Source organism: Elephas maximus, chromosome 7, assembly GCF_024166365.1.
Source record: "Elephas maximus indicus isolate mEleMax1 chromosome 7, mEleMax1 primary haplotype, whole genome shotgun sequence".
Lineage (NCBI taxonomy): Eukaryota > Metazoa > Chordata > Mammalia > Proboscidea > Elephantidae > Elephas > Elephas maximus.
This window is the reverse complement of record NC_064825.1, coordinates 104,151,972-104,177,235: the sequence shown is the minus strand read 5'-3', so window position 1 is coordinate 104,177,235 and position 25,264 is coordinate 104,151,972. Positions and strand designations below refer to the sequence as shown.

The 25,264-nt window shown below is 37.2% G+C and overlaps 2 protein-coding genes across 2 annotated transcripts; one reads left to right on the top strand and one right to left on the bottom strand.

The window, feature by feature from the left end:
* Positions 1-917: 917 nt before the first annotated feature.
* LOC126079824 (olfactory receptor 4C12-like) lies at positions 918-1,844 on the bottom strand. The gene has a single exon (XM_049891196.1). It carries the CDS (start codon positions 1,842-1,844, stop codon positions 918-920), a length of 927 nt encoding a protein of 308 aa, XP_049747153.1.
* A 21,137-nt stretch (positions 1,845-22,981) lies between these two features.
* LOC126079850 (olfactory receptor 4C5-like) lies at positions 22,982-23,973 on the top strand. The gene has a single exon (XM_049891215.1). The coding sequence runs from the start codon at positions 23,035-23,037 to the stop codon at positions 23,971-23,973; it is 939 nt and encodes a 312-aa protein (XP_049747172.1). The 5' UTR covers positions 22,982-23,034.
* Positions 23,974-25,264: the final 1,291 nt, after the last annotated feature.

Genomic DNA, 25,264 nt, shown 5'->3' with positions numbered 1-25,264 from the left:
CTGCAGACTGGTGTGGTGTTTTCTGCCAGCCTTGACATCCACCTGCACCCAGGGGGGAAGTTGCTGTTTGCCATTACAGCATAGTTCCTTGTCCACCAGCCTTACACACCAGCACCCCAGTGGGAGGCTCCAAGCTTGGCAGTTCCAGGTGAGTTTCTTGCTGCCAGCCTAGGTCTAGATAATGTGGTCTATTTATTGCCCAAGGAAACCCAATAAAATTCCCCACCATCCAGTAGGCTATAATCACACCTTCTCCAAAAGATGGGAATCCCAGCCTTGAGGAAGCAGCCCACATTCTAAGTTTGCTCCTTCCTGGGATACTCTGTCTCTGAGCGCCAGGGTATTATTTACCCCATTATAGTTAATACCCCATTGTAATCAATACCTGATATGACTAATAGCTGAAGGTAAACTTTCCCTTTTCAAATTACATGTGGCCTGTCTCCTGACTGGATCCTAACATGATATGGCCAGTGCTTTTTTTTTTTTTTAATATAATGGCAGCCTTATAGGCATGTGGAAAACAGTATCCTTTTAAATATGCAATCAACATCTAATGAACAAGAAAACTCACAAGAGAAAATTTGCATTGACAGCAGAATCCAAAACAAATGAATAATATTAAACATGTTATTTTCAATAATCGGCAGTAACCAACATCATTGTGTTACTTAAGATTATTTTAATATCAATCCAACATTCTAGGGTCATACCTTTTAGCTCCTATAAATGTTTCTAGTATCCAGGTCATCAATGAGTATTTATTGAATTGGAATCAGTAAAGTGTGGTGACAGAGTGTGGGGTGGGAGACTTTCTGGATTCCAGTCTTCTCAAAGTATACATCTCCATCTATAGATCAAGAGGGCTGGACTATACTGCCTCTATTACCCCTACCTACAATGCTCACTGATTCTGTTCAATCAGCTGAAATCACTTTTTTGCTCCAGAGCTTCCTCATGGCAGTTTTAATCTCAGTATTTCTGAGAGTATAAATTAAGGGATTTAACATAGGAGCCATCATAGTATAAAAGACAGCCACAGCTTTATCTATGGGCAGAGTCGTCACTGGGCGCAGATACACAAATATGCAGGGCACAAAGCATAAGATGACAACTGTGATGTGAGAGACACAGGTGGAAAGGGCTTTGCGCCTTCCCTCCAAGCTGTGGGCCCTTAGAGAGTGCAGGATGACCACATAGGAGACCATCAAGAGGAGGAAGTTTAACAAGCATATGAATCCACTATTGGCAGCAACAAAGAGACCAAGGGTATGAGTGTCCATGCAGACAAGCTTCAACAAGGGATACAAATCACACATGAAGTGGTCTATGATATTGGGGCCACAGAAGGGCAGCCAGACTGTGAAGAGGATCTGAACAGTTGCATGGAGAAATCCTCCAGTCCAAGCCACTCCTACCAGGAGAATGCACAGCCTGTGGCTCATGATGTTTATGTAGTGCAGGGGTTTACAGATGGCCACATAGCGGTCATAGGCCATCACTGTCAACAGGATGATTTCAGTAGCACCAAAGATGTGTTCTGCATAGGCTTGGGCCATACACCCATTAAAGGAAATCATTTTCTTCTCCTGAAGGGAGTCCACAATCAGCTTAGGAGCTGAAGAAGAGGAATAAACTGTGTCTATCAAAGAAAGGTGGGTCAAGAAGAAGTACATGGGGGAGCTCAGAGCCTGGCTGGTAGCAATAGTAACAACAATAAGTAGATTGCCTGAGAGTGTTACCACGTACAGAACCAAAAATACCACAAACACTAATTTCTGCATCTTTGGGTTCTGTGTAAGACCTATTAAAATGAATTCAGTCACATTCCTGTTATTCTCCATCTATGTGTTACTGGTGATAAATTTCCAGGAACGGATTTTTTCTTACCTAAAAAAAAAAAAGGAGGGAAAAGGAAAACCAGAGAAGAATCAAACAATCCAAAACTCTTGTCTTTTCACAGTACTCTTCCATTCTCTCAGATGATTCCTTCTGTTCCCTAGACTCCCTAGGAATAGGTACCTCGAAACTTCTCTTAGTTGACCCTGTTAGTCTTTTAGTATCCTGACATTTAAAAAATTCTTATGAAACAGAATAGCCAGAAGAAAGGAACAGCTATTCTTAGGATCAGGGTAATCTTTGCAAATTTTCACTTGAACATCGGCATGAGGGAATAATATAGTCATTAAAAGTGATAGTTTTAGAGACTCAAAAGTCTTTAAGTATGTATATAAAATAACATGAATTAAAAAGTACAAAAGAGTCTTTATATCATAATTATAATTTTGTAAATATACTATAAGTAAAAATGTTAGGGAATAAGAGTCACAGAATTAGTATTTGAAGATTATATATTTTATTTGTATATTTTAAGAATAAAATTCAAATTCAAAAGTTCTATTTATAAAACATTATGTTTTGTTTTACTTTTAATATAGACATATAAAAAGTTTGTCAGGGAATAAAATAATACGTAGTACATTTATTCTGACATGTGAAATAATGTGTGAAATTTTACTTATTTATGTTTTTTATTATTTTCCAAATTTCTACAGTTTTCATTATTAAATTTTGCCCAGAGATGAAATATAACTTGCATATTTTTTCTTGGAGGCCTAAAGTTTGATCCATGAATTTTAAAATTGAGTAAGATATATATGGGAAAAAAACATATAAAAACTCAGTAAGGATTACCTGAGTGAAATTGAAGTAGCTGCTATGATGTATTCCTGAAATTGTTGTTACCAATTCAACAAATGAACATAGGGTGAGGGCTTACCTGGGCACTAACCACCTTGAGAAGGTCAGGGCACAAGGATGAAGTTGTCATGACTACTTTACAATACCACATCGAGCCCACCAGCCAAAGATTATTGATCTGTGGTTTTAATTCATACCATTGATATCAAAATCAATAAATCAAGTCTTCATATCCAACCAGAATCTATTTAATTCAAGGCTCATTTCCATTTCCTTAATGAAGAATACATATATTATTCTTATTTAAACTTCTAGATCATATTGATAATCAAGTTTTGTCATTATTAATTCCCACTCTTTCCTGGACCTCAGATTCCTTTTTCTACATATCCTCATGAATTGTTAGATCAAAAGGTAATAGGGATAAGATGAATTGTCCCTGTCTAATGTGGCCATGTGACATAATGAAGTACATGGAAAGGAAACCTCTTCCACATGGTCCCACAAATGCCTTGTTGAAGGTCTGGTCTTAAGAGTCCAAGGATATGTGGCTTCCTTTATGGATGGCCCAGTGTATCAGAGAATGCTTCCAGGGGCAAGAACTCTTGAGGAGGAAGTTTAGTGTACTTCTAATTGCCAACTACTCTCCAGAGAAAGATGACCCTTGGGAGAACCAATAATTGACTGATACACTTCATGAAGTTCTGTTCCAAAGGTGGTATTTCATGACCAAAACAAGACATAAAACCCCAACCATGACACATTCATCTTCATTATTTCATTATTATGTTATTCAGCTTCTTACAAATCTTGAGGAAACAGAAAATATTTTAAGAACAGTTCCCTTTTATGATTTTTGTCTACTTCCTCTCTCTTCCACACCACACAGACACAAACAAAACAACTTGGGTTTATATTAAAATTGATGCCTTTACTGTATGTATTTGTCAAAACTTACAGAACTATACACTGAAAAGGGTAGAATTTTACCCTATGTATAGAACCAAAACCAAACTCACTGCTCTCAAGTCGATTCTAACTCATAGTGATCCTAAAGGACTGGGTAGAACTGCCCCATTGGGTTTCCAAGGCTGTAAATCTTCACGCCAGGAGATTGCCATGTCTTTCTACAACCAGGGCGGCTGGTCAGTTCAAACTGCTGATCTTTTGGTTTCTCAACCCAGCGTTTTCACCACTGCACCACCAGCACTCCTTCGCTGTATGTATAGCATATTTTATAAAATCATACTTGACCTTCAGAAAAGTTTGGTGTCTTTGATATACACTCTTAATTGTCAGACTCAAACACAGAATCAGTTTTCCTGTACTAGTGCAAAGACCAATAGTGTACCTATTACCAATTAAATCTTTTAATACTCATATTTTTGAAAAAAATGATGTCGAAGTAAGACCCTGACCTAAGACTCAGTTGAGAAGCAAGGTCCCAGGCAGACAAATGTCTTCCAAAGTACAGAAGCTACTCTTGCTGGCTTAACTCTACATATCCAAATATTTTGAAACACAAACTTTTACTATAACTCTGCTTTTCCCCATTCTTAATAGTGTGCAGAGATTTATTTTTATACCACGTAATTCCTATAATAGTAGTTAATTTTTATTTTGTTCTTGCCACTTGCTCAGCACTATACTAAATGCTTTATATGTATGATTTAATTTAGTCCTCACAACTATGTGGTAATACTATTATTTCTATTTTCTAGAAAAGGAAACTGAGGCTTAGAGAAGTGTAGTGACTTGTTCAAAGTCATAATAATAAAAAATAGAAGAGCCTGGGACTCAAACCCAGGATGTCTGTCTCTTGAGAATTTACCCAGTACCCATCCCAGTATAGATCCAGTTTAGTTCTGGGAATCAGCACTGCCAGAGTTTGGAAGAGTGAGCTGGTGCTGAGAGCCACCACCTGTGACTGTGTGAAATCCATAACAGTCTTTTTGCTAGGATATGAAACAAAGAGTCAGATGTTAACGAATTTGAGGGGCCATTGGGGAAAACTATAGAATCATCACACTTTAGAGATTTTCAGCTACTTTGCATTTTATCAACCTGATACTGTTTTTAAGGTGAGGAAACTGAGGACCAGAGAGGTGAAGTGACTTTCTAAGGAGAAGCAGCTAGTTGGTTAATGGCAGGCCAAAACACAAACCCAGGTCTCCTAATCCCCAAGACAGTGATTTTGTTTTTGTTTTTGTTTTTTTCCCATCATCACATCCTTTACCTCTTAAGGTGAGTGTGTACAAGGGAAACTCACCCTAAGGTGACAAAAACAATTAACTTTGATCTCTTATCTTTAGCAATACTTGTCTTGACTATCTAAGAAAAAGAGGTCAACCTGAGTTCAGGAATGCAGTCATATTGCTGGGACCACATCTATTGCAGCAGAAACAAGTCTTATAAGAACAAGATCTGGGAAAGTTTGAGTAAATCAGAATAAAAACTGTGCTTGAGTCTTCAGTTTAATATACCTCCCAATCCCAGCAGAGAATACATTCTTTCCTTGCAGGTTCTATATTTTAATGCATTCCTCTCTTTGGATCTCAGTTTTAGAACTGAGAGTTTTCTTGGAAAAAAAAGAATGCAAATACTGTCCTTCTCCTCCCTCCATGATGACCTGTCTCAACTGCAATGAAGATCAGACACACTGTCTCATTTACACCTCCACTTTGCTTTTCTTTATTCTGAGCTGCCTCTCATATCTCTTCTTATAAGTACAAGATGATCCCTCCTACCCCTTCATTCTTGGAAATGACAAAAGCAGAGCCCTGTATTATGGAAAATGAGTGACAACCTGAGCCAGTCTCTGACTACCCAAACCATCACAGTATGTGCTCTACTCCTTGAGGAAGCCCTCAGTGATCTTCTGGCTATGATCTGCACTTCTCCACTCTCTCCATGCTCAAAAACCTAGTAATTGGCTCAGAAACTCAGAAAATGTAAACTTTTGCTGATGAATTGTAGATACATCCATTTCCATGTATAGCCATGTACCTATTTCTGCAAAATATCCTGGAACATCTACCAGTGATCCCCAATCACATATCAGAAAGTAAGGCTTCAACGATTTTGACTATAAACTCCTTGGGAGAAAATGGAAATATAAGAACAGGATTAAAAATCAGCAATTCTAGAAAACTTACATGGTTACCTATTTAGTTGAGGAAAAGGTCCAATGAATTCAGGAATAAGAAGAAATCATTTTGCATAGGTATTCAAACATCATGTCATGTAACATCTATTTCTCAATTTCCCATTGACTGGACAACATTACAAGACTCATGGAATGTCGAGATGGTGCAAATGTCTTCAAATGGATTCAGTAAGCATTTTTAAACCCTGATGCCTTTGAAATAGAAGTCAAAGGAAAAGAAAATACTGCATTGAATTTGAAACCCAAAGTCTTTTGGTGCTAAGGAGAATCTTGTGATCTTCTCTAGCACCTACCTCTACACTTACAAGAGACACAAATATCTCCAGTTCATTCTATCACTTAACGCTATGTTCTATTCTTAAAATGAGAAAACAGCTTTTTCTTGAGCCGTAGTGTTTAGAGATGATACCGAGAACCCTTAAAGACCTATTGTTATAGCTAAGGCTTTGCCCTCCCAGGAATTAATTATTTCTGTTAAAGATTTTTTTTTTTTCTTAGAAACAGGTATTTGAGAGAATTTGGCTATGAAAATCTATCTACACCTGATTGGTTCTCTTCCCTGTACTTTAAGATAATCTATTAAAAAACCTACATTCCTGGTCTGAAAAATTATGGCATAAAGCACAGCTCTTATAAGCCCTTTAGGTATCATGAACTGGACCACGAAGGACTCCAAATGCTGTGTGGATAACAAGGTGGGGTTTCCTTTAGGCTGCATATCCTCGAGGAAATTTCCCCACTGGCTGAGGCCACCAGAGGAGACTGATTTACTGAATCAATCTCTTAAATGTATTATAAATGCATTAGGGCATACTCTCTCCATAGGAACCTTGAGACTTGATACGTTATCGTACTGAGTATATTTAGAGTTGGAGGCTAAATGGAGGCTATAATTCTAGTGTCGATTTGTCTAGTGTTGAAATCTAATACGATAGTTTTTTTTTCACCTTTCTGTTGACATTGTTTGAAAATCTAGGAGTTGCTCTGGCGGTTCAATAAAAGAAACTTCACCTAGGCAAAAAGATTTCTTCAACTCTTCTTCACATATAATATGCCCAGGGCAGAGGAGATGGATGAGGCAAATATGCCTTGCTATCTTGCAAACACTCACTCCAGGAAGTACCTTGTAGCTTGGAGGAAAATGTATTGTTTAAATCACATCTCATATAAAAGTTGAAGCAGCTGCCTCGATTAAATGGGTGGCAGTACTTAGGCAGAGGATGAAGAACTAGGAGCAACAGCAATAAAAGCAGTTGTTGTTACTGAACGCAATGTTCTTTATTCTATTACCAAGGTATATAGGGTTGCTATGAGTCACGATCGACTTGAAGGCGGCAGGTTTGTTTTTTGCTGTCATTGTTGTACTGATTGACCTTTGTATGTTGAACCAAACTTGAATTCCTAGGATAAATCAATGCTAGTCACAGTGTATTATCCTTTTTATATACTACAAAATTCAATTTGCTAGTATTTTGTTGAGGATTTTTGTCTATTTTAATAAGGGATGCTGTTGTTGTTAGGTGCCATCGATTCTGTTCTGACTCATAGCGACCCTGTGTACAACTGAACGAAACACTGCCCAGTCCTGCGCCATCCTCGTGATTGTTGTGATGTTTGAGCCCATTGTTGCAGCCACTGTATCACAGTATCTGGTTAAGGGTCTTCCTCTTTTTTCCCTGACCCTACACTTTACCTAATATGATGTCCTTCTTCAGTGACTAATCCCTCCCAATAACATGTGCAAAATATATGAGACCAAGTCTCACATCCTCACTTCTAAGAAGCATTCTGGTTGTGCTTCCTCCAAGAGAGATTTGTTCTTTCTCCTGCAGTCCATGGTATATTCAAAATTCTTCACCAACACCACAACTCAAAAGTGTCAATTCCTCTTCAGTCTTCCTTATTCATTGTCCAGCTTTCACATGTATAGGAAGCAGCTGAAAACACCATAGCTTGGGTCAGGTGTACATTAGCCCTCACAGTGACATCTTTGCTTTTTTAACGCTTTAAAGAGGTCTTTTGCAGCAGATTAGCTCAATGTAATGCATTTTTTCATTTCTTGACTGTTGCTTCCATAGGTGTTGACTATGGATACAAGTAAAATGAAATTCTTGACAAATTCAGGGTTTTCCCTGTTTATCATGATGTTGCTTATTGGTCCAGTTGTCAGGATTTTTGCTCTCTTTATGTTGAGGTGTAATCCATATTGAAGGCAGTAGTCTTTGATCTTCATCAGTAAGTGCTTCAAGTCCTCTTCATGTTCAGCAGGCAAGGTTGTGTCATCTCCATATTGCAGGTTGTTAATGAGTCTCCTTCCAATCCTGATGCCCCGTTTTTCTTCATATAGCCTACCTTTTCAGATTATTTGCTCAGCATACAGGTTGAATAAGTATGGTGAAAGTATACAACCCTGACACGCACCTTTCCTGATTTTAAACCTTGCAGTATCCCCTTGTTCTGTTCGAGCAATTGCCTCTTGATCTGTGTACAGGTTCCTCACCAGCACAATTAAGTGTTCTGGAATTCCCATTCTTTGAAATGTTATCCATAATTTTGTTATGATCCACACAGTCGAATGCCTTTGCATATCCAATAAAACACAGTTCAAAATTGTTCTGGTATTCTCCCCTTTCGGCCAAGACCCATCTGACATCAGCAATGAAATCACTTATTCCACGTGCTCTTCTGAATCCAGCTTTGACTTCTGGCAGTTTCCTGCCCCTGTACTGCTGCAGCCACTTTTGAATGATCTTCAGCAAAATTTTACTTATGTGTGATATTAATGATATTGTTGGATAATTTTCACATTCAGTTGGATCATGTTTCTTTGTAATAGGCATAAATATCAATCTCTTCCTGTCGGTTGGCCAGGTAGCTGTCTTCCAAATTTCTTGGCACAGACAAGTTAAACACTTCCAGCACTGCATTCATTTGTTGAAACATCTCAGCTGGTATTCTGTGCATTCCTGGAGTCTTGTTGTTCTCCAACATCTTCAGTCCAACTTGGACTTCTTCCTTCAGTACTATTGGTTCTTGATCATATGCTAGCTTCTGAAATGACTGAATGTCAACCAATTCTTTTTGGTACAGTGACTCTGTGTTTTTCTTCCATCTTCTTTTGATGCTTCCTGTGTCATCCAGTATTTTGCCCATATAATCATTCAAAATTGCAACTCGAGGCTTGAACTTTTTCTTCAGTTTTTTCAGCTTGAGAAATGACGAACGTGTTCTTCCCTTTTGGTTTTCTAACTCCAGGTCTTTACACATGTCATTATAATACTTTGTCTTCTCAAGCTGCCCTTCCAAACCTTCTGTTCAGCTCTTTTACTTCATCATTTCTTCTGTTCGCTTTAGCTATTCGATGTTCAAGAGCAAGTTTCAGAGTCTCTTCTGACATTCATATTAGTCTTTTCTTTGTTTCCTATCTTTTTAATGACCTCTTGCTTTCTTCACATATGATGTCCTTCCACAACTCTTCTGGTCTTCACTCATTAGTGCTCAATGTGTCCATTCTATTCTTGAGATTGTCTCTAAATTCAGGGAGGGTATACTCAAGGTCGAACTGTGGCCCTTTTGAACTTGCTCTAATTTTCTTCAGCAACTTCTTGGAATTTGCATATGAGCAATTGATGGCCCATTCCACAATCGGCCCCTGGACTTGTTCTGACTGATGATATTGAGCTTTTCCATCATCTCTTTCCACAGATGTAGCTGATTTGATTCCTGTGTATTCCATCTGGCAAGGTCCACATGTGTAGTCACCATTTAGGTTGCGAAAAAAGGTATTTGCAATGAAGAAATCATTGGTCTTGCAAAATTCTATCATGCCGTGTCCAGCATTGTTTCTATCATCAGGCCATGTTTTCCAACTACTGATCCTTCTTCTTTGTTTCCAACTTTTGCATTACAATCATCAGTAATTATCAATGCATGTTTGATCAATTTGAGACTGCAGAAGTTGGTAAAAATCTTCAATTTCTTCATTTTTGGCCTTAGTGGTTGGTGTGTAAATTTGAATAATAGTCATATTAACTGGTCCTCCTTATAGGCTTTTGGACATTATCCTATCAATTACAGCTTTATACTTCAGAATAAATCTTGAAATATTCTTTTTGACAATGAATGCAATGCCATTCCTCTTCAAGTTGTCATTCCCAGCATAGTAGACCATATGATCGTCCCATTCAAAATGGTCAATATCGGTCCATTTCAGCTCACTAATGCCTAGGATATTGATGTTTATACCTTCTGTTTCATATTTGAGGATTTCCAATTTTCCTGGATTCATGTTTCATACATTCCACATTTAGATTAATAGTGCATGCTTCCAGCTATTTCTTCTCATTTTGTGTTTTGCCACATCAACAAATTAATTTTTGAAATGAAAGCTTGACTCCATCCATGTCATTAAAATCAACTCTACTTTCTTATAAGGATACTAGTCTGTAATTTTTGTGTGTGTGTGATGTCTTTGTCTAGTTTTGATATCAGGATAATACTGCCCTCATAGAATGAGTTAGTAAGTGTTTCTTTCTCTTCTTTTTTTAGAAGAGTTTGTGAAGGATTGGTGTTGATTTTGCCCTAGATATTAGATAAAATTCACAAATAAAGCCATATGGGCCTGGGCTTTTTCAGGAGCTTATTATTATTATTTTATTATTATTACTACTATTGTTACTAATCCAGTCTCTTTGCTTATTATAAGTGTATTTATATTTTCATTTATTTTTTATCAGTTTTGATAGTTTGTGCATTTCTAAGAACTTCCATTTCATCTACTTGATCTAATTTGTTGGAGTACAATTTTTCATAGTATTTCCTTATAATCCTTTTTATTTCTGTAAGGTCAATATGTCTTTTCTTTCATTCCTGATTTTAGCACCCTGAGCCTTCTCTCTCTTTATTGTACAATATAACTAAAGTTTTGTTACTTTGGTGATCTTATCAAAGAACCAACTTCTGGGTGTGTTGATTTTCTTGATTGTTTTCTATTATCTAAGAGAATACAACCTAATATTTATTTCATTCCTCTGCTTATTCCTTCCCCATCTTTTTCCAGTGTCATAAGGTAGAAGGTTAGCTTATCGATTTGAGATTTTTCTTCTTTTTTAGCATTGGCATTGATAGCTATAAATTTCCCACTAAGCACTGCTTTACATGAATTCCAAAGATTTTAGTATAATGTCTCTTTATTTCTATTCATAACAAAGTATTTTCTAAATTCCTTTGTGATTTCTTCTTTGACCCATTGGTTATTTAGAAACATGTTGTTCCACATATTTGTGAATTTTCCAAATTTTCTTCTGTTATTGATTTATAATCTAACTCCACTGTGGCCAGAGAGCATACTGTGTATGATTTCAATCCTTTTAAATTTACTGAGACTTATTTTGTGGTCTAACATATGGTTTAGCCAGGAGAATATTTCATATGCACTTGAGAAGAATGTGTATTCTGTTGTTACTGAGTAGAATGTTCTATAGATATTAGGTCCATTTGGTTCATAGTGCTGTTTAAGTCTCCTGTTTCCTTACTGATTACTTTGGTTGTTCTATTCATTTTTGAAAGTGGGGTATTGAAGTTGCCAGCTATTAATGTTTAATTGGCTATTTCTCCCTTAATTTCTGTCGGTTTTTCCTTTGTGTATTTTGGAACTCTCTTATTAGCTTCATATACATTTATAATTATTATATGTTGTTGATGAATTGACCGTTTTATCATCATAAAATACCCCTATTTGTCTCTAGTAACAATTTATATTTTAAAGTTTTTTTTTTTTTTTTTTTAATATTAGTATAGCCACTACATCTCTCTTTGGTTATTGTTTGCATGGCGTATCTTCTTTCAATCTTTTATTTTCAACCTATTTGAATCTAAAGTTCTTCTCTTGAAGGCAACATACGGTTGGATCCTGTTTTTAATCCATTCTGTCTGTCTCTGCCTTTTAACCAGAATTCTTAATCCATTTACATGTAATGTAATTACTGGTAAGAAAGGGTTTACACCTGATATTTTGCTGTTTATTTTCTACATGTCACATCTTTTTATCCCTTTATTCATTCATTACTGACTTTTGTGGGCTAAATAGACATTTTGTAGTGTACCATTTTAATTTCCTTGCCTTTTTTTTCATACTATATCTTTTGAGTCTTTTTTTAGTAGTGACCTAGGAATTACAATTAATATTGCTTAATTTACAGCAATCTAGTTCAGATCAATACCAATTTAATTACCATAATAAACAAATCTTTGCTCCTATATAGCTCCATTCTATCACTTCTCCTTTGTGCTGTTATTGTCGTACATCTTTATACATTTTGTGCCTGTCAACACAGATTTTTAATTACTGCTTTATACAATTATTCTTTAAATCAGATAGGAGGAAAAAATGGTTATAAACTAAAAATATATTTATACTTTTATACTTACCTATGTAATTACCTTTACCAGTACTTTTTATTTGTACATGTGGCTGCTGTCTAGTACCCTTTCATTTCAGCCTGAAATACTCCTTTTGGTATTTCTCGTAGAGGAGATCTGTTAGCAATTAATGTGCATAGTTTTTGTTTTTCAGAGAATGTCTTAATTTCTCTTAGTTTCTGAAGGATAGTTTCATGGGATATATTCCTGGTTAGAGTGTTTTTCTTTTATTACTTTAAGTTATCATCTCTCTGCTTTCTGGTCTCCACCTTTTCTGATAAGATACCAGCCATTAGGCTTATTGAGAATTCTTTGTACATGACGAGTCATTTCTCTCTTTACGCTTTTAAAGAGAAAATGTTCTCTCTTTGTCTTTATCTTTTGACCGTTTGATGATGATATATCTGAGTGTGGCTTTCTTTCAGTTATTCTACTTGGAGCTCTTTGAGCTTCTTGGATGTGTAGGTTAATGTTTTGAGAAGTTTTAAGCCAATTTTTCTTCAAATATTCTTTCTGCCCTTTTCTCTCTTTCCTCTTCTTCTGGGACTCCCATTATGCCTATGTTGGTGCTCTTGATGCTGTTCTACAAGTCTCTGAGACTGTTCATTTTTCTTTACTCTTTTTTATTTCCCTTCAGACTGGATAATCTTAATTGATCTATCTCGAAACTCAGTGATTCTTCTGCTTGCATAAATCTTCTGTTAACCCCCTCTAGTCAATTTTTCATTTGGTATTGTGCTTTTCAACTCCTGAATTTCTATTTGGTTTCTTTTGAAAATTTTTATTTCTTTCTTAATTGTCTGTATTTGGTATGATATTGTTCTTAATACTTTCCTTTAGTTCTTCCGATATGGTTTCCCTTAGTTCTTTGAACACATTTAAAATCAGTAATTTCAAGTTTCTCTCTTGTAGGTCCAACATCTATGCTTCCTCAGGGACAGTATTTATTGACTGCATTTATCCCTGTGTATGGGTCATACTTTCTTGTTTCTTTGCATGTCTTGTAATTTTTTTGGTTAAAAATTGGTGATTTTAAATATGTAATGCAGCAACTCTGAAAATCATATTCTATATCCTCCGCAGGGTTTGGTGCTGTTTGTATATGTGTTTGCTTAGTGACTTTTATGAATGAATTCCTTAAAGTTTGTATACTTTGCAGTGTGTGGTCAGCTAAAGACTGGAAAGAGATTTCCTTAAATGCATGGGAACAAGAAGTCTCCCAGTCTTTGATAAGTTACTCTGTGTGCATATTGGGGCACACCTTCAACTCTCAGCCAGGCAGTTTACAATTCCACTTTACCCTTGTTTCTTGCTTTTTCTGACCCTGAGGCTAAGCCAGAGGTGAGAGCTTAGGATCTTCTTGGATATTTCTCGAGCATGTGCACAGCCCTGGATGTGTATAGAGCCCGACTCATTAAAGTACTCTCCTAGAGTTGCAGAAATATGTAGTTTTTCAAAGCCTCCTTTTAACTCCCAATTTTTCCTCTTAAGCTTTTTAATTAGGCTGTTGTTTGCCCTAACCGTTATCCACTGCCTCACATAGCCATGATGCTCAACAATTGCCTCTGACTCTTTTGACAAATGTTTCCAGGGAAAAGACTGTTCACACTGGACAAGATCCAAGTCATATCAAATAAAGATGGTCTTGCAAGTGAAGTCTTCTGGGAACCACCAAACAGGTCAAATAATGACAAATATCTGGAAATGGGGCTTTGAAGAAGCTGCCATCCCATTATGATCCCTCCTGTGACTACCAGACTGCTGGTTTTCACTGCGATTATGGGGTGTTAATTTTCAAGGCTACATCAGAGCTGGAGAAGGGTAATGGGATTGGGCAAGTTAAAATGTTACAAATCTCACTATTCTTACTGAGATTCAGCCGTTTTTTAAAAACAAACACTCTCTGTGTTACTTCAAGGCTTTAGTTAATTTCCAGAATTCTGAAAATGTTGATTCTGATCACTTTTGACAGTATTTTCATTGCTTTTATGAAGAAAAGGTTTTCACTGACTTCAGCTTACTGTGCACTGTGTGCCAGGCTTTATGTCAGGTTTCAGTGCTTGGTGTACATTAACTTGAATCTCAACTACAGGTCTGCAGTACATATTGTTACCCTCACTTTAGAATTGAGGAAGCAACTTCCAAGATAGTGGCTGAGCCAGAAACTAGGATTCAAGCCCAGGTTCAGGATCAAAGTCCATGCTTTTCCTCTAAATTCTGCTGCCTTTGGATCAGAATTACAAGATCAATTGAAAGAATATATGAGAAGAGGAAACAGGATCTAATTTCTGGGTTTTGATTGGTTAAAGGAGAGAATGTATGACTATTATACTTGGGGCTCTGTTTTGGTGCTTGAATCAGGAGAGAAGTTTGGGTTGAATCAATACTATATCATTACTGTAATAACCCAGTTCCTCTAGTGCCACATGGAACACCACTCTTAATTCTGCTTATAGAATTGATTTATTTTTATCTTTTCCCTCATCAGTCAAACTGGTCTTTGTGTTGCTACTTTCCAGACTGCGTTGGCCATTCATTCTTTTTTTTTTGGGGGGGGGGTGGAAGGAGGAGTGGGAGATTTTCGTGAATTAATACACAACAAAATGTGCACTCATTCAACAATTTTTACATGTAAAGTTCATTGACAATGGTTACATACTTCACACTGTGCTACCATTCTCATTATCTCTGCCCATATTGTTTCACCACTGTTAACTTATTATCTCTGCCTCTTAAAATTCTCATCTCTGCTTTAGAGGTACTGTTGTCGTTTCAATCTCATTTAGGTAACCCTTCAACAGGGCACAATGCTCAAGGCAGATTTTCTTTATTTATTCTGATAAATTGCTGTTTAGTTTACAGATGACTTCATGGGATAGTTTTGGCTCAAGGTTCAAAAGTTGTTTCCAGGAAATAGATTCAGGAGTCCCTTCAATCTCAAAGTGTAGAGTAATTCTGGATTCCAATAAGAATTTGAAGTTTCGTTTCACAATTTCCCTCCTTTTGATCAAAATCTATCGAATAGATCCTTGATCAAAATATTCAGTAATGGTAGTCAGGTACCATGAATATCTTCTGGTCTTATGGCAAAGGAGGTAGTAGCTCATGGAGGCAATCAGAGCCACAAACAATTTACTTCTTCAATTCCTGGATCTCCTTCTTCCTCTGTTGCTCCAGGCAAATAGACACCAATTGTTTTATCCTGGATGTTCATTTACAAGCTTTTAAGACCCCATGCACTACCCACTGTAGTAGGAGGAAGAGCAGAAGTTCTTAAAGTCATATTATGGCTCTCCACTCTTGAGTAACCATCTGGAAGCCATATTGCTTGTTTGACACCCTTCAATAACTGATCTTAGGTAGCAACTCATTTAGCAGTTGGGTTAGGAAGCTGCTGAGGGAGATCTAATGTAGGGTTGAAAGGCATAGCAGCCACACATTTATTATATAATGGATTCTCCCTTTCACTTGTTCTTGAATTTACATTTCTATTCAATAAGGGAACTCCTCTGTTAGTTTTCCTACTTGCTGGAATGATTACCTGATATAACCCAGGACATATGGACATTAAAGGTCTCGGAATAATGTTATTTCCTTCAGTAATAAGTCTGGTAATGGTCTCACAATCACCCTTCAAGCAGTGTGTACTCTAGCTGTGTCAAGTAACTACCCAGACCAAAAGCCTAATGGTCATTGGTGGATAACAATTCCAGAATCTCTTGGAAGAGATGTAGTTCAGAAAAGTGAAATTTTTATTCATGGCTCTCTTTTTAGGAACAAGAAGCGTCTCTCAAAATATCTCCAGCAGTTTTTCTTTTGTTTCATTTGCTAGAATTGTGTTACATGCCTATCCCTAAATCAGTCAATAGAAAAGGGAACAGCATTACCATAATTGGTTTAGATTAATCCAGATTCACACCTATGGCCTGGAGATGGACCACAATTTACCCCAAACAAATGGCCACTTCATACTGAAACAAAATTGATATTCTGTCAAACAGAAAGAAGATGGGAAGTAGCTGTTTTGTAGCAACTAACTGTGCCTACCTCACCCAACATGCCTATATTTATTACTCTCTTTTTCTTTAATGTGTGTGTATGTGTGTGTCCCTTCTGTATTCTAGCTTCTTCTCTGGTATTTAAACATGATCAACCTCCTCCTACCCTAAAAAAAAATTCACTATCTCTTCCAAGTCCCCCTTTAGTGACTAATTTGGTCCTAACAACCCTATTAAGTGATATTATCATCTCTAATTTGCGGAAGAGGAAACTGAAGCATGGAGAAGTTGAGTAACCTGCCCAAGACCACACAGCTTACCCAGGATTCAACATATGAAAGCCAACAGTGTAGCAGTAGTGGAAATGTCTGCCATGCAAACATTTCTGTCAATTTAATTCAGAAAATATTTTCCAGACACTGTCCATGCGTAATGCACTGGCAGAATGATTTCATATTCTTTCAGTAATCCTCCTAATAACCCTATTTTATTTAAGACTGTTTCATGGACTCAGTTAAGTGACATGCATAGAATCATATGATTAGTAAGCAGAATTGGAAATCATAACAAGATTCATGTCTTCGGCATAATATTTCTCTAGGACCCTACTATGTTCCATTCATGTAAAGGATGGCCCCAAGTCTGAACTTCCTCTCAGTGTTTCCTCCCACTCCGCAGACATCAAACTGTCTATATCAGTCTTAGGCAGGTCCCCAGGATGGGGGTCAAGGATAGGAAAGGAAGATAGGAGATGTTTCTTTTCTCAGTGCCTGTCTTTCCTGGTTAGTTGCTGTACATGGAATCTGTCTTAGGAGTTTGTCCCACCCGCCACTGACAGTAGAGCCTTAGCTCCTAAACAATCCTGAGCTCATCTGAGTTAGCATGTCCTCTCCTGTCATAACCAGCGGATGAGACATACTACCAAATCAGTGTGTGAGGACATACGCATGGTTAGATCTCAAGCTTAGAAATCAGATCGGTCTATATTTAAGCCTGAGCTCTACCAATTATTAGATTTTGAAACTTAACCAAATGATGCTCAAAGTGATGGGAAGTAGCTTCTTTCCTTCTACACAAAGTGGAAATATTAATGTCTGACTTATGAGTGTTATTTGAAAATCAGATAAGATATCACACTTAGCAGAGTAACTGATAAAAAGTGTTCATTATCTGTTAATTCTCATTGCACCACATGTACTTTATCTCCTATAACCCTTTTAAGGAATCTTAACTTCACTATCAGAATTTTTAGTGGAGAGAAGATCAAACACTCACCCAAAGATTTCAGAATTGTAGTGGCCTGTGAACCAGTGTTCAGTACTTCAAAACTTGGCCTTTCTTCTCTCCTAATCTCTGTATTTTCCCAGAATCCAACAAAAGAGAAAAGAAGACAAGCTACATATATGAGTTGAGGCACTTTTGTTAGAAACCTTGGTTGGATACACCACAAGCTCTGATTTCCTGTACAGAAGATGACAACAGCCTTTCCTCTATGCTAGGCACCATTCTAAGCACTTTACATGTATTATCTCTTATAACCCCCACAACAGGTACCACTATTATCCCCTTTTTACAGATGTGGAAACTGAGGCATAAAGAAGCTGAGGAACTTGCCGAGACTGCATAGTTAGGAAGTAGAAAAACAGGTACTAGGATACAAGATTTATTGTACTCCTCAGTTCTTGCTCTTAAGCATGATTCAGATTTTTAATATTAGAAAGCAGTTTCTCTATCCTACATGTGCCACCTTCAGGGTATCAAGAGTGGAATAGCAGTTCTGCACTGACCTAGATGTTTTGATGTTATTTTACTCAATCCTTCCTATGATTTTGTGAAACAGATATTAGGGTTGACTTATAGCCTCTCACTGGCTCCTGCACTCATAACTAGAACCTTCTGTGCCTTTTGTCTCAGGTTCTAAGATCATTTCCTAACTACAGCCATAAAGAGGCTGCTAAGTGAACCCAGCTGGCTGCCCCCTCCTTGGTCACAGAGGCCATGGTCACAAGAGAGAACGAGATGAACTGGTTTGGCTACCATCTTGGTGGAAGCTGCTAATTCTAATCCTCTGGGAGGTGAGAGGTCAGAGCATCCCTATCTCCTTGCACTTGAGTAATATCTGTCTAAATATTTCACTGACATCACACATAAACATGTTGATAAGGATGGAGGCTCCTGAGCCTGGAAGACCACATGAGCATAACCAGCCTTGGATATCAGATGCTGTTTGGTTTTGAGTTTCCAGCCCATTTGGATCTAAGCTCCCAAGGACCAAAAGAACTATTTCAGTGCCGAGCACGGAACTTCTAAGGAAAAAGCTTAAAAGAGCTGTCTTCAAGGACCAGCTACTGCAAGGTAAGTTTCTTTTGCTGCTGAGTTCATGGTGCTCCAATCCCGAATTTCTCTGCTTTAACGCAGCTTGCTGTTTGCAGGGCTTTAAATCAGGTTGTTAGTGGTGGAAATCAGGTTAGAGCTCAGAACAAACGAGTTTATGATATGCCTCATCTGATCACCGAGAGAGTAAGACCGGCAAATATGCTATAAGGAGGCTTGGAGAGAAATCTCCTCCAATAGCTAGGTTTGTCCCTAATCTATTTCTTCTGAAGCCAAAAACTCTGGAATTTTTCTGATTAAAGAAATTCATTCTCTGAGCTGAGATGCTGTTGCCCACACTCACAGGATGGCGTGAACCTATAAAAATAAAAACCAAACCCAGTGCCCTCAAGCGATTCCGACTCATAGTGACCCTATAGAACAGAGTAGAACTATCCCCATAGAGTTTCCAAGGAGCTTTTGGCAGATTCGAACTACTGCCCCTTTGGTTAGCAGCCGTAGCATTTAACCACTGCGCCACCAGGGTTTCCACATGAGCCTATAGAGCAAAATAAACTCAGCCCATGAACTCAGCTTTACTTAGGATGATTCTCTTAGCAATCATTTTCAAATCACTAACTGAGGAAAAGAAATATACTTAAGCTTAAAATGGATGGACCTGCAAAGCAGCAGCTAGTTACGGGTCAGTGATTGCTAGCTTCATGCAAACTGTTCTCTACAATTAAGATGATTTATCACTGAATGAACCTGTTACTTCTTCCCCAAATGTATTCAGAGAAGGTACAACCTGACTTCCTTATTAGTATTTTTCTCTCAAGGTGACATATTAGGTCTTCAACTTACTAATGAGTTAGATTTAAACACTGTCACAGATGTTTATAAACAATGACCAGCATACAGGCTACCCAGAAAAGCAGTCACTCAAATAGTTATGGACCAAGATATGAGATAAGAAAATAAAACTTCTTTTATTAAATCACTTAACTGATTGGAAAGGTAGCATATTTCCTTTCCAGAAAATGTAGATCAAAAAATTCTAAAAAGAAGGAAAAAAAAGTTCTTAATCTCATATTCAGATAAGCACTATTAGTTTTTAGTGTATTTTTTTACATCTTTCTATGTATGTATATTATTTAGACAGTTGAGATCATAATATATATACAATTTTATATCTTGCATTTTCCACTCAATATTACATTGTAAGCACCTTTCCACATCATTAATTCTTCTTAAAAATCACTTTAATGTCCACCTGATCGATATTTAATAAGTACACACCATAATTTGTACAAATTAAATAAGTACACACTTTACATAGACGTGGGTTATTTTCACTTTTTCACAGTCATAAAAAAGGTTGTGAAATACAACTTGCATGCATAATTTCTGCCCTTCTTTTAATCTAGAATAGATTCCTAAGAATTAGGTGCCCTGGACCGTGGGACTTGACCAATTATAAAGCCCTTAGTATGTAAAGTCACGTTTCCTACAAGAATATTTTATATCAATACACACTCACAAGCACTGGATAACTTAACTGTCAAAAACCTGTGCCAGTTTGGCAGATAAAAGTATTTCACTATTTTTTAATTGCATTTCCTCCATGGCTTATAAAATAGAGGGTATTTTAGATGCCAATTTTTTTTTCTGAGAATTGTCTTTTCATTAGTTTTGTTATGAGGCGAGTAGAATTTCTCTTTATTTGTGAATGTTATTTCTGCAGTAATAATTTTCTTTCATACTTGTTGCAAATATTTTTCTAGTGCATTCCATGTCTTTATGTGGGGTATTCCATCACTTCTGTCCTATGTTTTATATCACAACATTTTTGCTTAATATGCCCCCCCGTCTAGAGATCAAATACTTATCTATCACTTTATTTTTCTGTTCTTGAACAGATTTATGTTTTATGTTAAAGCTTTATACATTAAATTCTTTTTCTTTTCTTATTTTTTGGTGATGGCATGAAGACTTACTTTATTTATAAAAATGGCCATAAATTAATTTTTTACATTTTTATTATCCCCACTTAGCTATACACAATATTCTTTTAAATATTCTCTAAAATTAATGTCCTTTTGGAATTTGACCATACTTAATTCTTAATTAACTGTGTTTGTCAGTTTTATTAGCATTTTTTAAATGCCAACAGACTATTGAATTTTTTTATCAAGTATAATAATTTTCTATTGTCTGATTATTGGTTTCTGCATGCAAATGATTTTTTTTTCTAATATAATTGACCATTTTTCTAACTCTTTGAATTGAGTACTTGAATTCATTTATTTTCTCTCTTAATATTATGATAATCAAATATTTCAAGCATAAAAATTTTTATATGTGATTTTCTCATTTTTGTTCTGTTATCAATAATTTGGAAGTTTGTAGAAAGCATATACAGCATCAAATTCACTGATTAATATGCGCCTTAGTCATGCTAAGCCTGAAACTTTCATACATATAGAACCAAAAACCAAAGCAGTTGCCATCAAGTTGATTTGATAAAATGGGAAAAATAACAAAAGGCATGGACGAATTGACGAGTATCATTATCACTCACGTCAAAGTTTGTATCATAAAGGGAAAAAATATATAGCTTTTCATAAACTTCCAAATTGACCAACTCTTAAAAAGCATGCTAAGTTCAATAAATTATCATGCTTTCGTTTCCTCACCTTAAAAGTCTCTGTTTCTGGACAGAACCAGAGGATATTTCACTTTGGTAGTTAGGTGCCATTGAGTCAATTCTGACTCACAGCGACCCTATGTACAACAGAACAAAACACTGCCCAGTCCTGCGTAATCCTCACAATCATTGTTATGCTTGAGCTCGTTGTTGCAGCCTCTGTGCCAACGCATCTTGCTGAGGGTCTTCCTCTTTTCGCTGACCCTCTACTTTTTTTTTTTCTACTTTACCAAGCTTGATGTCCTTCTTCAAGGACTAGTCCCTCCTGATAACCTGTCCAAAGTAAATAAGACAAAGTCTACAGTCCTTGCTTCTGATGAGCACTCTGGTTGCAATTCTTCCAAGACAAATTTGTTTATTCTTCTGGCAGTCCATGGTGTATTCAACATTCTCTGCCATCGCCGTAATTGAAAGTCAACAATTCTTCTTCGGTCTTCCTTATTCATTGTCCAGCTTTCACACGCATGAGAGGCGATTGAAAACACCACGGCTTGGGTCAGAGGAACCTTAGTCCCCAAAGTGGTATCTTTGCTTTTCAACACTTTAAAGAGTCATTTAGCAGCAGATGCAATACATCTTTGATTTCTTGACTGCAGCTTCCATGGGCATTAATTGTAAAATGAAATCCTTGACAATTACAATATTTCCTCTGTTTATCATGATATTTCATAATCTTCCTTAAATTGAGTTTTGATTTGCAAAAGGCCCCTAAAATCTAAATATGACAAAACTTCCCCAAATAATGAATTTTAAAACTTTCAAATAAATTTGGGGAATATTTATTGTGTCACCTTGTCTGTTTTATCCCCTTCAGTCTGTCCTTCTTTCAGAGGTGTTCAATGAAGAATCTATGATAGTCCTAGAAAATTCTGTTTGGATGTAGCATAAGCTCATAAGTCTAACTGCCACAATGTGTCTTACCATGGCCTCCAAACGTTGACTCAGTTCAGTTGATTCTGAAGTATGTCTAAATATTCCCTAATTTTAAATTGAACTCACCCGATGTTTTATATTCATCCAAGTTAAAAATAATAAGAATAACAAACTTTGCAGCTTCACCTCATTAGCATGAATGACTAGAAAAGGGACTAGTGGAGTGGGCTGTCATGAATTCAAGCCTCTGCTCCTCTTTTCATTTCTGTTTTTCTGTGGGAGAAAATACCATGGCAGTGATTGGGGGAGGATCCATCCATGTATAATTGCAAGAAAGTTCTGTGCATGTCAATGGTCATAAACTGTGTTTATGCGTGTGAGTGAGTATATGTGTGTGTGTTTGCGCATGAGCGTGTGAGGGTATGTATGAGTGTGTATGTGTGTTTGTATGTGAGTGTGTGTGACTGTGTATGTGTCAGTGTGTGTATGTGCGTGTAGAAGAGGGCTACATGTTCATTATATGACCAAAAACACAACCTAACTGGGTTTATCTGCTCAGGGTTTCCTCCAGTCTTAAAACCAAAAAACCCATTGCCATCAAGTCAATTCCAAACCATCACTACCTTATTGGACAGAGTAGAGCTGCTCCATAGGGTTTCCAAGGAGCAGCTGGTGAATTTGAACTGCTGACCTTTTGATTAGCAAGGAAGCTCTTAACCACTGCACCAAGGATCCCCATCAATCTTACAGGAAACAAATAATTCTGACGAAATTGCCTAATCAGAATTTATCTGTCACCATTGCAATCCCTGCACTATTTGCAGATAAAGCAATTATCCAAATGCCACAGTGGATTCATGGAGCGAGTGAACAATGTGACAGAATTCATCCTGCTTGGCCTGACACAGAACCCAGATGTGCAGAAACTCTTGTTTGCTGTCTTTGCAGTCATCTACCTGCTCGCCCTGGCAGGCAACCTACTCATTGTAGTGACCATCACCACCAGCCCAGTCCTAGGCTCCCCCATGTATTTTTTTCTGTCTTTTCTGTCCTTCATAGATGGCTGCTGCTCTTCTACCATGGCCCCGAAAATGATTGTTGATTTACTGGCTGAAAAGAAAACCATCTCCTTCAGTGGGTACATGACTCAGCTCTTTGCAGAGCATTTCTTTGGAGGAGTTGAGATCCTCTTACTCACAGTAATGGCCTATGACCGATACGTGGCCATCTGCAAACCCCTGCACTACATGATCACAATGAACCGGCAGGTATGTGGCCTCCTGGTGGCCGTGGCCTGGGCTGGGGGTTTTTTTCATGCTCTGATTCAAATTCTTTTTATGGTCTGGTTGCCCTTCTGTGGTCCCAATGTTATTGACCATTTTATCTGTGATCTTTTTCCTTTGCTAAAACTCTCCTGCACTGACACACACACCTTTGGACTCTTTGTTGCTGCCAACAGTGGGATGATGTGTATGCTCGTATTCTCTATTCTTATCACCTCGTATGTCCTCATCCTTTGCTCCCTAAGAACTTACAGCTCTGAAGGGCAACGGAAGGCTCTTTCCACCTGTGCCTCCCATATTACTGTAGTCGTCTTATTCTTTGTACCCTGTATATTTGTGTACCTTCGGCCCATGGTCACCTTCCCCATTGAAAAAGCAGTGGCCGTGTTTTATACTATGGTAACCCCCATGTTAAACCCTTTAATCTACACCCTCAGAAATGCAGAGGTGAAAAATGCGATGAGGAAGCTCTGCAGCCAAAGAGAGATCTTAAGTAAACATTTATGTGAATAGCAAAGATAAAAACTGAATCTACTCATATTTAAGAATAAGTGTGACTAATGCATAGGATAATGGTCTTGAAGCTGGGATATATGGTTTTAAAACTACTTTGTTCTCCTTGTTATCTGGAATCTTTAATGGTCCCTCTTTCATAAAATATCAATATTTGATTAAATGATGACTAAAATCTCTTCCAATTAGAAACTTCTTTGCATTTAAAAGATATTGATCAAAGAGACATTGCAAATTGATGTAAAATGGCACAATGTATTAAAAATCCATGGCATTATGTATTCAATACAACAATTCTCTGCAAAGTTTCAGATGTAAATTATATAGCCAATAGGCCAAGTACTTAAAATATTTTTTTAAAAGTCCTAATGGCTCAGTATTTTGCTAAAAATACATAGTTTTATTCTAAACTACTAAAGTCAGGTAGACTCAATAATGTGAGAGATAAGAATCAACCAGAATTGAATCTGTTTTGAGGAATGAGAGAGACTCTTTAAGGCAGGACTCACCCAAAATTAATGCTATGTGTTGCCCAATTCCATGGGGCATCATTTACATTGGAATCTGGGCTTTCCTCTGAACAAATTATTTTCTCTGCCTAAAGCCAAGAAGAGATATAAAATACTTCCAGGTACAGCCAGAGAATGACCTTACACATGATAGTCTCAGGTAGAAAATATTAGTGGAGCACATTTTCTGTCAAAGACAGCCTATAAAACACCTCACCTTCAAAATAGCTTTTATTGGATGGATTTGTGCCTTGTTGCTGTAGTTATATACTTTCAAGTCTATTCTGACGCATAGTGACCCTATATACAACAGAAGGAAACACTGCCCAGTTGTGCGCTATCCTCACAATCCTTACTATGCTTAAGCCAATCATTGCAGCCACTGTGTCAATCCATCTTGCTGAGAGTCTTCCTCTCCTTTGCTGACCCTCTACTTTACCAAGCATGATGGCTTCTCCAGGGGTGGATCCCTCCTGATAGCATGTCCAAAGTAGATGAAACATGTCTCTCCATCCTTGCTTCTAAGGAACATTCTGGCTGTACTTCCGAGACAGATTTATTCGTCCTGGCAGTCCATAGTATATTGAATTTTCTTTATCAACAACATAATTCAAAGGCATCAACTATTCTTCAGTTTTCTTTATTCATTGTCCTGCTTTCACATGCATATGAGGCAATTGAAAATGCCATGATTTGGGCCAGGTTCACCTTAGACCTCAAAGTGATATCCTTGCTTTTTAACACTTTAAAGAGATCTACTACAGCACATTTGCCCAATACTG